This window comes from Gymnodraco acuticeps, unplaced genomic scaffold, assembly GCF_902827175.1.
Source record: "Gymnodraco acuticeps unplaced genomic scaffold, fGymAcu1.1, whole genome shotgun sequence".
NCBI classification, from domain to species: domain Eukaryota; kingdom Metazoa; phylum Chordata; class Actinopteri; order Perciformes; family Bathydraconidae; genus Gymnodraco; species Gymnodraco acuticeps.
The window spans coordinates 427,387-442,836 of NW_022990003.1; the positions used below are offsets into that span (position 1 = coordinate 427,387).

At 39.5% G+C, this 15,450-nt stretch overlaps 1 protein-coding gene across 13 annotated transcripts in view; it reads left to right on the forward strand.

Annotated features, from left to right (window-relative positions):
• Window positions 1–15,450, forward strand: part of mapk8ip3 (mitogen-activated protein kinase 8 interacting protein 3) — a 35,930-nt gene that overhangs the window by 1,625 nt on the left and 18,855 nt on the right. For 3 of the 13 annotated variants that reach the window (XM_034212937.1, XM_034212946.1, XM_034212944.1), the window contains exons 2-11: window positions 7,686–7,806; window positions 8,430–8,500; window positions 9,104–9,195; window positions 10,142–10,165; window positions 11,487–11,541; window positions 12,423–12,654; window positions 13,099–13,201; window positions 13,443–13,561; window positions 14,555–14,566; window positions 15,172–15,189. In XM_034212937.1, the coding sequence (XP_034068828.1) occupies window positions 7,686–7,806; window positions 8,430–8,500; window positions 9,104–9,195; window positions 10,142–10,165; window positions 11,487–11,541; window positions 12,423–12,654; window positions 13,099–13,201; window positions 13,443–13,561; window positions 14,555–14,566; window positions 15,172–15,189 (847 nt within the window). The remainder of the gene's footprint in view (window positions 1–7,685; window positions 7,807–8,429; window positions 8,501–9,103; window positions 9,196–10,141; window positions 10,166–11,486; window positions 11,542–12,422; window positions 12,655–13,098; window positions 13,202–13,442; window positions 13,562–14,554; window positions 14,567–15,171; window positions 15,190–15,450) is intronic. The other 10 variants (XM_034212939.1, XM_034212949.1, XM_034212947.1 and 7 more) reach the window with 5 other exon arrangements.

Genomic DNA, 15,450 nt, shown 5'->3' on the forward strand with positions numbered 1-15,450 from the left:
TACCACTGTAGTATTTTTGGACCTTACTCAGTTTTTACTTTGACAGGTATTACAGGTATACTGTCACAACAACTGCAGCTGCAAATACTTCCCCATTGTTACTACAACTTACTACTAACAGTACTTCCACTTCTGCACACCATAATGCCAACAAAAAACATGACCAATATACAATACAAATCTCTGTTCTTAAATTAAACAAGTGAAATTAGTCTCCTTTTTAGTGCCCTTTCGTAAGGCCCGAGGTGCCACTCTGCACAGTTAAAGTATATATGCAAATGCCTGAGCACACAATATGCAAACACCAAGTGAGGACATGATAGCGTACAAACACTACATGGTGAAAAAGGGACAGTCTGCACAGCTCTGACAGACGACATGTTTAAGCACAACTCAGTGGGCGTTTACACTAAAAAACACAGCAAGAACAGGGACAAGAACAACAAAAGTGGACATCAATACAGAGCTATTACATTACCGGCAAAGCTCCACCTCCAGCAAATCGTTTCCCCCTCTCTGACCGGTGTAACAGCAGCCGTGGGATCCGGCAGGTTTTCATAAAGCAACTTGAATCCTCCTCCCATCCAAAGAGGCCTCAGCATATCACTGTCTGCAGCCCTGCTAGCATCAGCTTAGCTCAGCTTTCATCATCTGCTCTCCCGACACTGTGCTTCCTCCCTGTGGCGCTTATCTAGTTTGTTTTCACTTTAAGCTGTTAATGAGGAGAGGACTCTCTTGGTGTGTTAACATTTCAGGGTTAGGATATTTAAGCTTATTTTAATGTCATGGTATTAAAGAAATGTAGTTGCGTTGTAAGGAGCTGAGCCGGCTGAAGCTATTTTAATTGACAGATGCCAACAGGTCAAGACATGTTTTGTTTGACTAAATAGTGACTTAAACTTCAACTGAAAGTGTCTTTATGATAACTTGCTGGTGATTAAATAATCTTTAAAAATACTTTCTGTACTTTGATATAGAAATCTAAAGGGTCTAAATCAGACAATGTGCTGTTGGAAGAGCTATCCTTTTTTTGTTAAACAACACAAGATGTGATGCTGGTATGTAGCTTAATATACCAAAAGCCTCATGATAAAACATGCTTCAAAGCAGACTTAATCTCTGCCAAGATCTTGAATATGACACTGTTTATCTCAGTTAATAACCTTAACTCAGTTGCCTGCCTGCTTCCCTTTTCGTTTTCCCAACGAATGATACATTTCCACTCACCAGACCAGATTTGAAACTTCATATGTGACAGATATGTCCACAACATTCCCCTTTTTATAATAATGATACACTTTGCATTATCAATTAGAACTTTATTACTTATTTTCTCTATCGAGTGAAGGTTGTGGTGAGATTGATGCAGAGTAGGCTGTTTTGTTACTCTGACTGACAAACAGTTCACTGAGGCAGTTGGTGTTAAAGTGTCTTACATATAGCATATATTTATAATCTTTTACTATTTTATGTCTGAATGCCTTCACCAAAAGTTGTTTTTTAAATTGCACCCACACCTATTAAATGATAATGATCATTATATTTTATTGAGACCATTAAGTAGTTTGTTATCTAAATCACACAATATTTGTTTAAGACACATTTTTTTTACCATTTAGAATATAGTATTGTGGTGCTGCAGAGATGTCTTGGTATCCAAATATTATTTTTAAGATTGATCAAAAAACATTCTTTTTGTACAGATCCTGGCAAAAATCACACCATAGTAATTTTACATTTGATTTAAAGCTCTAATATCCTGAATCCTATCTCTGAAGATGATCCCATTTTTCTCAGTCCTAGCCTTATTAATATCTTTGGCATTTTAAAAGGTAGCAATTTACTTGGTTATAATCTAGTGATCTCTTTATGGTCAAGTGTATTTGATTGTTTCTTGATCTGCTGTTCTGAACTCTCTAAGATTATGTTAGCAGCCAGTGAGAGAAGTCAATTACATTAGGTTATACATTTAAATGGAACAAATAAACAGAGAGACAGTTTTGTCAGACTCTCACAGGGGTATAATGGGGGATGGGACAGTAGTGAGGGGTGGGGTAACATAGGAAATCAATAGTACACATAGCACACTGAGGGAGTCTGGCACTGTAACCTGATTTGTGTTTATGATGAGCAGAGACAGAACAACAACATCAGAAACAGAGAAAGAGATTGACGGTTGGAAAGCTGCAGTAAGAGCGAATTAACGCTTAGGAGAATAACAAGGAAAATAGTGTGAGGGAAAATCTCAGAGCCTGACAATAACCCTCCCTCCCACAAGACGTGCAGAAAGCGGCTCATATTACAAGGTTGTTCGACTCGAGCTAATGGTAAACAAAGCCACAGTCTGCTTATCACGCAGCCTTCACTAGCACAACCAGCATTACAGTTACTACAGCCACGTTAACACATTCAGCCATTTTGTAGCATCCTCCTTGTTGTTTCCTGCCTTGTTTTTCTGGGGCCGCCTTCTGGAACGATCCATCACTCTGTATCAAAGTGTGATGACAGTAAAACGTTGATAATCTGCCTCTCACTATTCTCCTAACGTGCTGTCTATGAATGGATTTACTATTGTGAGCAGTTCATAGATAACTGTTTTGAACTAATCCGCTTCAATGGAGAGCTGCAACGATTTATTGATTATTCAATCGACCCAAATATAACCGCCAACAATTTAGATAATGGATGAGTTGTTGTCGTTAAAAAAAGGCAGAAACAGGTTTTTTTCAGCCTCTGAAATAGAAGATTTCCTGCTTTTCTGTGTGAAAATCTCATGGTCTTCAAAGAACACTTAAAGACATGACTTTTGCTCTTAAGAAAGTGGGATTGACCTTGTTGCACTGTTTCATAAAATGTTAACTCATTGAGGAAAAAACATTAGATTAATTAATTTAGAAAATAACCTTTTCTTGCAGCCTTACTTTAATTCTTGGCCTGCAGATTAGGTCACCTAACATGCATCTTGACATGTGACTTGAGAACTTGAACGTATTTCAAACATAGACACATGCTAATAGCTTTTCTCCCTGTATCTCAGGAAGTACACGGTGTAAATATCTGGAAGTGTGACAACATTACAGTCAAATGCATTTAGCTACAGTTCCTCAGGGAAGCACATTATGTTTACTCTGTCATCACAAGGTTTCCTAATCACTTATTCAAACTGGATTCCACCCTATAAATACACATTTAAAGTATTATACCTGTGTATTTAATGTTTGCATAACTCAAATATCTTATGGGTAAATGCATCAATATGTTTTTAAAGAATCAATCAATCAATCAATCAATCAATCAATCAATCAATCAATCAATCAATCAATCAATCAATCAATCAATGTTTATTGATATAGCCCAATATCACAAATGTTACATTTGTCTCAGTGGACTTCACAGTTTGTACAGAATATCAGCATGACAATAGACACCCTCTATCCTTAGACCAGGGGTGGGGAACCTTTTTCCTCTCAAGGGCCATTTCAATTTTTACAATATCCTCAGAGGGCCGTACAAATTATTGACCTCTGCTTAAAAAAACTAAAATCACAGCCCATTCATTTCATTCTGTGCAAAGAAAAAGCAACCTCTTAATCCAGATAACTCACCATGACTCGCGTATGCATGCACGTGCACGGTGTGGCGTAACCACCAAAACAGAAAGATATGGAAACAAGATGTGTGCAAATGTATTTAGTTTCCTATCCATGTGAACTTGATTTAAGTGGGGGGGGGGGACCTAACTCCTCTAGGGGGGTCCGGGGGGCATGCTCCCCCGGGAAGATTTTTTTTTAAATGTTGAAGTTAAAAGCATCAATCTGGTGCACTTTGAGAGCAAAATTAGGAGATCTATGGAAACATCTCTCAACACCCAGATGAAACAGAACTCTAAGCAGATTTATTTTTCTTTATGAATATTTTACAAATCACTCCCCTTTCAAACTGTATTCTTCTTTATTAATAAGAACTTTTTTTTACTGTCATATAGTATTTTATACCTGTTTACTTTATTCTCTTATTTTTTTATAACTATAATGATCATATAAAGATGTGCCTTTACCTCACTGGTTGTAGAAAAAGCTTCTTATATTCGTTAGCATAGCTAGCTAACCAGATGCTAATAACAACAAAGTTATTGACTGTATGATCAGTATGACAGATCGCCACTGGGCTTACAACTAAAGACACAGACACGCAGAAACTGCGGCATGTGTACGGCTCCTTATCGGTACTGCAATTTCTGAAGTGCTGGAGTGGCGTTCTGGTGCTCTCCGTACCACGTGATGACACGTTAGGCTCGTGTTGTGTTCAAGGAACCTGACCTTGGCCAGGAAAAACAGGCATTCGCTTGTTTAATTTTTTTGCGGTCTAGATTTCTTACATTTTTTTCTTTTTTGCGTGTGTTTATAAATTACCTCGAGGGCCGTACCAAATTATCTCGCGGGCCGTATACGGCCCGGAGGCCGGAGGTTCCCCACCAGGGCCGCACTGGGAAAATAAGTCAGGCCGGGAATTATACACCCAGCCAGGCCACTACCAGTTTTCTTTTGTGCCATTTTTCTGGATTTATTTGTCAATATTTACAGCGTTGCTGCCCATAGTGATAGCCCTAAACTTTAAATCTACTACCCTAGAATAAACATATGGACATGGGTTACTGTTTAAAATAATGTGCAAATCTATTTAGGAACCTATGTGAACATATTTTAAGTGCAGGTGGACCTCAAATCCTATAGGGGGGTCCGGGGGCATGCTCCCCCGGTAAGATTTATTTTGTAAATGTTGGACTTAAATGCATCAATCTGGTTCACTTTGAGGGGGAAATAAAGAGACAACACCCATATGAAACAGAACTGTATACATTTAAATAATCATAAAATCATAATAACATGGCCATAACCAATAACATACCATATCCAATACGAAAAAACATTGAAACTTGTTTATTTATTTGTTTTTGGTACATTTATAGTTGTGAGTGTGTCTGTGCTCCTGAACCAGCCTCTCCTGTCTCCCTCCTCTCCCCCTGCTCCTCTTTGAGGCAGCAGCAAAGACTAGTTTTAGCTAACAAGTTTATCTTGCCCTTTTTTCACCTAGTTAAAACATTTTTTTAATTATTCATCCATATTTTACTAATCACTCCCCCTTCAAATGGAAATATGTGTTTACATAAATGGAGACCAAACCGTTTGAGACCCACAGAGAACTTAGACTAAGTTAACTATCTAAACACTCAGAGTCCTTTACCTCACCTGAGCTGTAGTTATCAGTCTCTCAGTCTGACTGGAGAGGACTCTCCTCCACCTTGTTGACAGCTCATGATATGCGTTAGCGCAGCTAGCTAGCACCAGATGCTAACAACAACAATACACGTAACCGGTGCACGCGCTTTCTCTCTCGCTCTCGCGCCACACATACATACCCTCCCGAGCTTGAATGACACACAGAGACCAATCGAGGGCATTAGTATGATCTGTATGAAAGTGGCCATGTCGGCAGGCCACATCATGGAGACAGCCAGTCACCCTCTGTGAGGCAGAGTCAGACCCACATTTGCGCAGCGTTGCGTTCACAATCCATACATAAAAAACAGAATCCTCAGGCCAGCAGGCCACTTAACAGGCCAGGCCATCGGGAAACCTCCCGGTCCTCCCGATGGCCAGTCCGGGCCTGTTCCCCACCCCTGCCTTAGACCCTCACATCGTACAAGGAAAAACTTCCGGAGAAAACCCACAGTTTAAAGGGAAAAATGGGAGAAACCTCAGGGAGAGCAACAGAGGAGGGATCCTTCTCGCAGGACGGACAGACGTGCATTAGATGCCGTATGTAAATCGAAAAGATAATACATTTACAACATAGGTAATCCAAATGTTTGGAATCTAGTCATACATAATGTACGCTGTACCTCTTAAATGTTATAATAGTAGAGAGATGAGAGAAGGCATTTAAAGAGTGTTATTTTAGGCAGAAGGTAGAGCTTCTGCTCTGAAGGTAGAGCTACTGAAAAGCATTGTGCTGGTTCCTAGTTTTAGGCCATTTTAAGTAGGCCATTACATCAGTTGGTACCACTTTTCAATAAGACTACACTGATAAAGGATTCATAAAGGGTTTATAATTAGGTTATTAATTAGGTTGTAAACACTTTATTAATCATTAAGAACCATTTATAAACCAGTTCTAACATAGTTTTCATACGTCAACACAGGCTCACTATTTGGCAAGATGACTAAGCCTTACATTGGCTACGCTTACTTCGTCTTCTTCATCAGCCAGCATCCTTGGTATCTGTTGTTCACTGAGTTGATTCTCCCCCTTCCATCTTGATGTTTCTTGGCATCTCTTTATGACCATTTATTTACGAGTTACTAACATATAATTGCCAAAAGGGAGCCTTATTGTAAAACACATTCCCATGTATTAATGAGTTACTACCATTTCTAATAAGGCTTAGCAGTACAGATAAATGTGGGCTCACTATTTGGCAAGCAACCGGTCACAGTTGCCCTGTTTATCTCATGTCTTATAAAAGCTTATTAACGATTTATAAAGTGTTCACAACCTAATTAATAAATGAATTACAAACTATTGGTAAACCCTTTGTAAGGGTAGTCTTATTGTAAAGTTGTACCCATCATTATTTTAATAAAAAAGACACCTAATACAAGCAGAAACCTTTCCTGCTGCTTCTTTTATTTAAATTAGTCATTGTTTTTGTGTAAGGCACTGCATTGCACTACATAACACTATGCTGCTCATCATATATGAGTGTTTCATGTTAAAAAAGATGGAATATATAATTGTTTGTTTAGTCAGGTGGTTTATTTCACATACTTGTTTTTCAGTTATTACATTGGTAGCAAATGCTCACAAAACAACACAGTATCTACAGACGGGTGTTTATTTAGCTTGTCAGTTTATAATAACATGCAAATTGACCTTTGATTGAGTCGTGTTTTTGTCATTTGGTTGATTTGCTCTAGAAACCTGGCTTTTTTAATAAGCCTGCAAGAAGAGTAAGATCTCTCCAACCTCTCACCCTCAGAGTCGGATACGATCAGCAGCAGAAAGGACTAATTGGTTCATTTCCTGCTTAAATCCACTCTGCATTTGACGAACAAGTAGGAGTGTTGTCTGCCGGATATCAATATTAGTTTCTGTATCAAACGGAAGGTCTTTATATTATAGCAAGTGCCTTTGTGTGCATTGAATATCTGCTGCAGGGTCCTGGTTGAATAGTCGCCCTTCAGTCAGAGGATTACAGTGTTAAGACTTTGTGGACTGCTGAACTGAAAAAAGGAGGACATTGTGAAGAGTTTTATAATAAAAAAGAACAAAAACAAACAGGGAAATGGAAGTAGACAGCTCTGTGTTTGAACATTACTCAGCCACAGAGTTTATGTTTACACTGTATAACCAGCTGAGGTATTTTATAGAGCTGCTAAAACCTTTCTCCAAGAGACAAAAGCTTTAAAAGAATGATTTATTGAAAACACTTTTTGACTTATTGACTCTCAACAATTCTATTATTACAGTGCATGCTGTCTATTAACCAAAAGCATAGTAGCCTTAATCTTAGTCTGGTGTTTCTTTCCATATTGAACCAACATGTAATATAATCATCTTTGGTGCAGTTTATGAATGTATTCCCAGCTGTTTTACACATCTTTGTTCCCGTCTCCTCCTTTTAGAAATTCATTGAATTTGAGGATGCGTTGGAAGCTGAGAAGAAGGATCTGCAGGTGCAGGTGGAGTTTCTGGAGCTGCAGTCCAAACAGCAGGAGCTCAAATCAAAGAACTACTCCGACCAGAGTGAGTGGGAAAACATCCCAGCTGATAACGTCTGTATTCTTACAATTACAAGCACGTGTGACTGCTTCTTCACGGGTGTCTCTGGAAGAGCTGAAACCAGTAGCTATAGTCTGGTCCAAGTTGATCCTTACACATAACACAACGAGAATATAAACAAAAACATCCAGTTGTGACTCATGGCCTTTAGTCTGGGGAGTATGACCAAAACCTTCTATCCTGATATAGATCATTTCATATCTTGATGGATTTCAGGATATATTTGGTTTTCTGGGAAATTACCCAACATCTGTATCTTTATGAAAAAGCCCAAAACACATTGTGAAATGTACATTTTTCTCTTTTATGTCACTCTTAAATTGAGTTAAATAAACTGTCATGAAACCCCAGTTCCCCCCGTGACAAATAAAGTATTTGATTCAGATTTTGATTATCATAAAGCCTATTTTTGAAATCTCCTCTGTGATTGGCATGTCATGTTTTCTTATGTGATGCGGTCAGGATTCACAGTGGTTTACTGCAAATTAGCTTGAATAGTAACTTAGAAAATACTCCCTGGTAAGTCTTTGCTCCAACTATTATAATCCGTACTCTTTTCTAAACTGTTTTCTCTCTCTGTCTCCCAGTCGTGCGGTTGGAGGAGCGAGAATCAGACATGAAGAAAGAGTACAACGCTCTGCACCAGCGCCACACTGAGGTGAGGGCAACATTCAGCTTCGCAACTTCACAACTGGAGTCTCAACACATTCATCTTAGCTTCATCTTGAACATTCCCATTGTTATATCTCCAAAATCAACCAAAGACACATGCCTGTTAACTAATTTGATTCCTGCTAAAATGACCACCCTTCAACCATATTGCTTTATTTTACAGTCCAGGCAGCCATTGATTTAATCTTAGAAAGTCAGTAAAGACATGTTTGTTAGTCTTATTGATTATCTGTCACAACAACTATTCGTATATTATTGGAAAACAAGGTTTTCCTGGAAAGTACAGAAACACAATACAGAAAAAAAGGTGAATAATAAGGGTCACCATTACCACCTTCGTGTGTTTTGTATTAAATAAACAGCAATATGCAAAAGCACTGGTGTGGTCCCTTTGAGATTAAGAATCCCATGGTCCTTGGCGTTATCAAAATATTAGACTATTATTAATGTATTATTATCCAAACTTCTTTACTTACCCATCCAGGAATGTCTCTCATGCTTTCTTGTCCTAAAACATGTCCTAAACATATAACTTTCCTCTCCTTTTCTTCTCACATTTTCCCTTTTTGTTTGTCATTGTGTATCTCAGATGATCCAGACATACGTCGAGCACATAGAGCGGTCCAAAATGCAGCAGGCGGGGAGCAACAGCCAATCAGAAGGCACGGGCTGTGGACGAATGTGAGTTATTTTAATGTGTGTGTTGGTGTGTAAAGGTTGTTTGTATATCTTGTTCACCCATTGTGTTGTTGCTGATGTTTCATGTTTTGTCCTGAATGTATTAGGCTCCACATGATTCAAAATGCTCATTGATGCTGGTCCTTGTTTGTCAGTAAATACATGAACAGCCGATACGTTTGACTTATAATATACTATTTGAGGAATAAGATTAAGATACGTAGGATTCTTTCTGACTCATGTGATCCAAATATTTCCAATAACCTTAAAGCCAGAGGCGAATATTTGTTTAAAAAAAGACAGATGTTATCATTTATAAAGATTCACATCGTGTTTTTATGGACAAAATATTCTGCTCCAAATCATATTTGTTGGCATTTAGCTTTTTGAAAACAACCTTGTCACTGCTGTCAAATTGTGCAGCCTTGTGGGAAAATCTGAAGTTTATTTTTCCGGCTCGCAGAATCCAGCAGTTAGCCAGCCCATGAGTCATGAATATTTATAAGCACGAAGAGAGAGGAGGAGTGAGACATCTGCTGCAGCTACTGAAGCTGAACTGCATTTGTTATGTTCACTAAACAGTATCTTGAATATCGATCCACTAAACTGTCTCCTTCCTAAAACGAAAAGTCTGTGTGAACCAATAGAAACAGAGGACTGTGTTTACTTGTGATGGTTTGCTCATCATTTCTTTAGGATAGTGGTCATAATGATTGAATTATAAACATTAATGAGACTTACAAGATTCATAACTTCTTAACAAACGGCTGAGCAGCTTAATGGAAACTAAGAACAACCTTAAAAAAGCAACTCAATAATACTTTAAAACTGAAATCAACTTGTGTGTGTGTGTGTTTTCGTATGTCATGGCATGTTCATGTCACCTGTCTCTCTCTAATCACTGTCTGTCTGTTTGCTGGCTTGCTCTCTGTTGCTGCTGTTTGCACAGTCAACGCCACACATGGAGGAAAAGGTAAATCCCACAGCGGCCCTCACGCCCCCCCCCCCCCCTTCAGCTCCTCTGTCTAAACTGGCCTGCTCTTGATTTGCTGATACCACCAAAGCGCCTAAACACCCTATTTATAAAAGTGTTTCTTTATGTGTTTGGGTTAGTAGTTAAGATGCTTGTGACAACATTTTATTGCCTTGAATGTATACATCATTTTGCATTCTGATAACAAATAGGGAATGGTTCAGAGATCATGTTAAGAGATGCATTATGTTCCAGTTTTATCCTCTTTTCCCTCATGGGTTGCCAGTCAGTCTTTCCCTTTGCCCTTCTACCAAAAGTGAAACAATAATATTAATCAAAGATGGAAGCATTTATATGGAAATGCATTCATATAAAATAAACTGTAATAGGTATCTGCAGCAGTTCATGTAATTTTGTACTACTTTCTGATGTGGGAAAAACAAGATCTCAATCTAGCATTACACAAACAGAAGCCATTAGTCTGAGGTTTTGTAGAGCAGCAGATACACTAGGGATGAGTGCATCTCTTGGGGCGGTGGTGGCGAAGTCGTTAGGGACTTGGCTTGGCAACTGGAAGGTCACCAGTTCAAGTCCCGGCAAGACCAAGTACTACCGAGGTGTCCCTGAGCACCGTTCCCTAACTGCTCCCCGGGCGCTGTTCAAAATGGCAGCACACTGCTCCTAACACTAGGATGGGTCAAATGCAGAGAAACAATTTCCCCACGGGGATTAATAAAGTATATCAATATAAAAAAAAAAATCTCTGAGTTGATTTTCTGGTTAATTTTATTTTGTAACATTTATTTCATAAACTAGTCTTTAATCGGTAATCAGGTACTCGTGAAATTTGTATGACAGTTAGTCGGCTAAGAATATATTTGGTCGCACCCGGCACACACAGTTGCAGCGAGTTTTGTTAAGGCCTAACATAAACAAAACACTTTTTGTAGTTAATCAGCCATACATGAAACTGATTCCTGGTTACAAACGCTACCTGTAGTTTTTTATTCTCTGCCTGTTTGAATGACTTGCATCCGTATCCCCGATACTAGGACAATATGAATGTTCTTATGGACTGGACTGCATGCCCTCCTGCTCCTGTTGCTTCTCGCTGCAGGGCTTGTAAATCAGCTGTTTGCCCTTAAATCTCTATCCATGTCTTACTTTAATTCCACATTACTCATTTTTATATACTTTAATGGGGGTTTGATTTCCGGCTTTTTCTGTTTCTGGAGCCCCGAAGAAGAAAAAAATGATTGAATGTGACAAATGAATACTCATTAATACCCCCCCCCCCCTCTCTCTGTGTGTTCTCTGCCAGCAGCAAAGCGGAGCGCCCGCCTTCATTGAGCCTGTACCCCAGCGGCGAGGGAATGGTACGTGGGGGTCTCGGGGGGGCTGCCTATCAGGTGGGACAGACGGCAGCCATGTTGTCCTCCACGGCCACAATCACAGCCCGGGGGCGGGGGGGGGGGGGGGGGGAGTGATCACAGCCACATGGACCCCCTCCCCTCCACACCTGCTTGTGTCACTTTAAAGACACTTTTCTATTCACGTCACTTGGAAATCTATCATTTCAAAGTCAGTGTTGTTGACTCAAGCAAGCATGGGTCCAAACTGTGTGTTTACTGATTTCCTGCCATGTTTCTGCTTCATGGTTTATTATAGATATTTAACTGTTTAAGAGAAACAGCCAAGGTAAGAAAAAAGAGGGAAAAAGGAAAGTGTTGCCTTCTTGTTGTCGCTTCTTCCTGGTATCTAGCTTTGACAACGTGCTAAGAGCGTATACACACCTCAAGGTTAAGATTTTAGGACATAGCCACCTTTATTTTGTAAGTTTCAGCATTTAAAGACTAACATTGTTTTTGAGTCTTTTGCTGAGAGTTATGCAGAAATCAACTTGATTGATTTGTAATTTAGCATTTTTTAACAGAACACCCCAAATTTGACGAGGTTAAATTGGGAAAACCATATTCAAACTTGGACTTGTCCAAAATAAGTGACAGTAGTTTGCGCTCAAAACCCTGTACGCCATTCAAAACAAAATACAGCCTCAAATGGGATTATTCAACAAAACATGAAGCTGCTTACAAATCATAGCAACTCTATCTAGTAATTTGATTGTGCTACCAGTCACTGTAGTTGCTAGAAATAAAACGAGCTGTGCAAGTATTGTATGTAAAAAATGATCGCCTGTCTCCACTATATACTCTTATACTGCTGTCTCTCTCCTCTGTCCTCGTCTCGCTCCACTAAGGAGGACGGATCAGAGTCCGACTCGGTGGCAGCGACACCCAGCAGCACAGGGAGCAAGTCCAACACCCCCACCTCCACCGTCCCCTCGGCCACCGTCACCCCCATCAACGAGGGCTTCGTTCCGCAGGCGGAGTTCGATGCGATGCGAGCTGGGAACCGCAGGAAAGGTGCGAAGCGGCTCAGCAGGAACATGGAGGTGCAGGTTTCTCAGGAGACCAGGAACGTCAGCATCGGTAAGAAGACGCCACAGAACAGATGATTATATTTAACTTTATCGTCATTGTATTGAGTAAAAATACTGGGACAGTGAAGCATCTAACCAGGGCAAAGGAAACAGTTGAGTGCAGTGTAGGTTATTGGTATAATATATGTATATAAATGTGACAAATACAAAAAAGCTACAGTATATAGAGTATTAACAGTGTTTCTGGGCTTAAACACTATGAACAGTAGCTTAAATATTGAATAGACTAAAAATAAAAACAGTATAGACATATACAGAGTAAATATGAAAACACTTTAGTAAATAATTGGCATAAAACCTCGCTAGTTTAGATCTGTAGCGTCTCAGATATGGAACTTAGACATTGTTCACTCCCAAATAATAAATTGGTGCATTTTGCGCATAAAGAAATAGGATATTTGACGTTCAGTTGTGTTTTCGCCATGTTTTCCAGGCATGGGAAGCAGCGATGAGTGGTCCGAGTTTCAGGAGATCATCGATTCGACCCCTGAGCTGGACATGTGTGTGGACCCCCGTGTGTACGGAGGAGGAAACAGGTACAAATATACTGTGGCTGCATCACTGGACTGCCCTAACAAAGTGTTGTATTTTGAATTAAATGATGTATTCTATGAATTATGTATCAGTGGTGATTTTCCCAGCTGGGCTACATAGTAATGATTTGACCAGGTACAAGTCTTAGGACCAAAAGTTGCAATAGAAGCGAGTACAAGTGATAAATAGTAAGTTATATCTTTGTTTATTGCTATTGTTTATTAAATGTCATGTGTGTTTCAGCCCCTCCCAGGGCATCGTGAACGAGGCCTTCGGCATCAACACCGACTCTCTCTACCACGAGATCAAAGACGCCAAATCAGACATCATCGGAGACGTAGACGCAGGCGCCGAGCTGCTAGGTGCGAACAGGCCTGTGTCTTCCATAGGTTTAGATGTGTTCAAGGGTTCAAGTGGAATACCTGCCCTAAAGCTTGGCAGTAGAAATCTCTCTTACATTTCAGTGTATTCACTCAAAGGGATGCATTCAACTGAAGTGATCATTGTCCCGCTTTCCGAATTAGAAATCCTTTATTTGTCCCGTAACGGGGAAATTAACGGTTTCACAGGAGCTAAAGTACAGTGCAGATTAAAGTAAATAGAGCAAACTTACATATTATATAAAAAGCAGGCACAAACAAGTAACAAAATAAAAGAACAGATAAGTACAGAAAACTAAGTTGCAGTCTTTCTTCCTTCTAGGCTTCTACTGTAAGCTTACATGCCAGTTATGTGTATTATTATAACTGTTAGATTTAGAGTAGATCCAAAGTAAGGGAAACGCAGGCTGATGCATGTGACTGTTACATAAAGGCATCTTTTCTTTTGGCTCTGTGCTATTGCAGGGCAGGAGCTCCATGTGAGGCTGTGTGAATGTGCCACTGCACTGACTTTTACTTTGCATTGTTGAGGCTGAAATGTTCTCTGTGCCGGCAGCTTATCTCTCCGTCACATCCTGAAAAAACATACAATCCCTCTCTGGCTGCACCCCCGACCCGCGCTGCTCATCCATGCAGTGTTTTTATTATTTGTATTTGATCATTTCTTTAACTTTTCTCTTCTTTCTTTTTTGGATGTTTAGTAAAGTCCATTTCAAAAGCTGCACGTTTAAACAGATCCTTTAAAAGTTTAATTTACCATTTATTTGACTTCATTGCACTTTATGCTTGTTACTTTGACAAACACACTTTAAGGGGATTCTGGTGGATTCTTCATTTCAGTTTTTAGGGGATTTTGGTATTATTCATCGTCAGAAACGGAACAGAGGATTTTCTCCCTCTTCTTGTCCATCTGATAACTTCTCACACGTTTTCTTTTTTTTCCTTTTTATGTGCTTCTGCTGGTGACACCCATAGGCGAGTTCTCAGGTGTGTATCTGATCATGCATTGGTTGGTATATATTTTTATTTTTTACCTCTTTCGTCTCCTCTCTTATTTCTAAACTCCACATCTAAGGGTAGGTATAAACCAGTGTTTACGCATTAGAAGAAGGAACAATACAACAGCTTATTATTATTATCCTATTGCCCTGAACTTTGATGATACAGTAGATGCCAATATACATAAGTACAACTGTTCCTTTAAAGTCACAGTGAAATCATTGAAATCCTTTGTGATCGTCACAAGCTGTCAGACTGCATTGACTTCATAGACCTTTTTCTTTTAGTCTCTCACATACTTACAATATAACTCAACGGTTTCTAATGACTCCTTTAATCCGGTTCAAACAGGAACTGCATCATTTCACAGAAGCAATATCGTAAAATATGTTTCACTGGGACTTTAAATGAATGTAATACCTGTTTCTGAGACACAGCAGCGTTTGTTCAAATGAATAAATGCTTATCAGCATCTTCTCTCTACTCTTTTCCATTCCTGTACTTCACATTTTCCTCTCTGATACATGACCTCTCCTCTTCCTCCACTTTTTGACTTTTCTCCCTTCTTCTTCTTCTTCTTCTTCTGCCTCCAGTCCGCGATGATTTCTTCGGTAAGGCGCACCTTGCCTACTCTCGTGCTCACATTATGCTTGTTCTGTTGTTCCCTGGCCGCTCGTTTTGCCATCTTTCTGGTTCCTTATTTGTGTCCGTGTTGCTTTTATTAACATTCTGAACCACATTCGCATCTCCCATACGTAATGTTTAGATATCTGTCAATATGAAGCTGCTCATTTTTAGAACAAAAAAAGGAAGCTACAGAATGATCTAAGCAGGTAAAGAGGCACTACAATCAAGAACAAATTGTGAAAGTC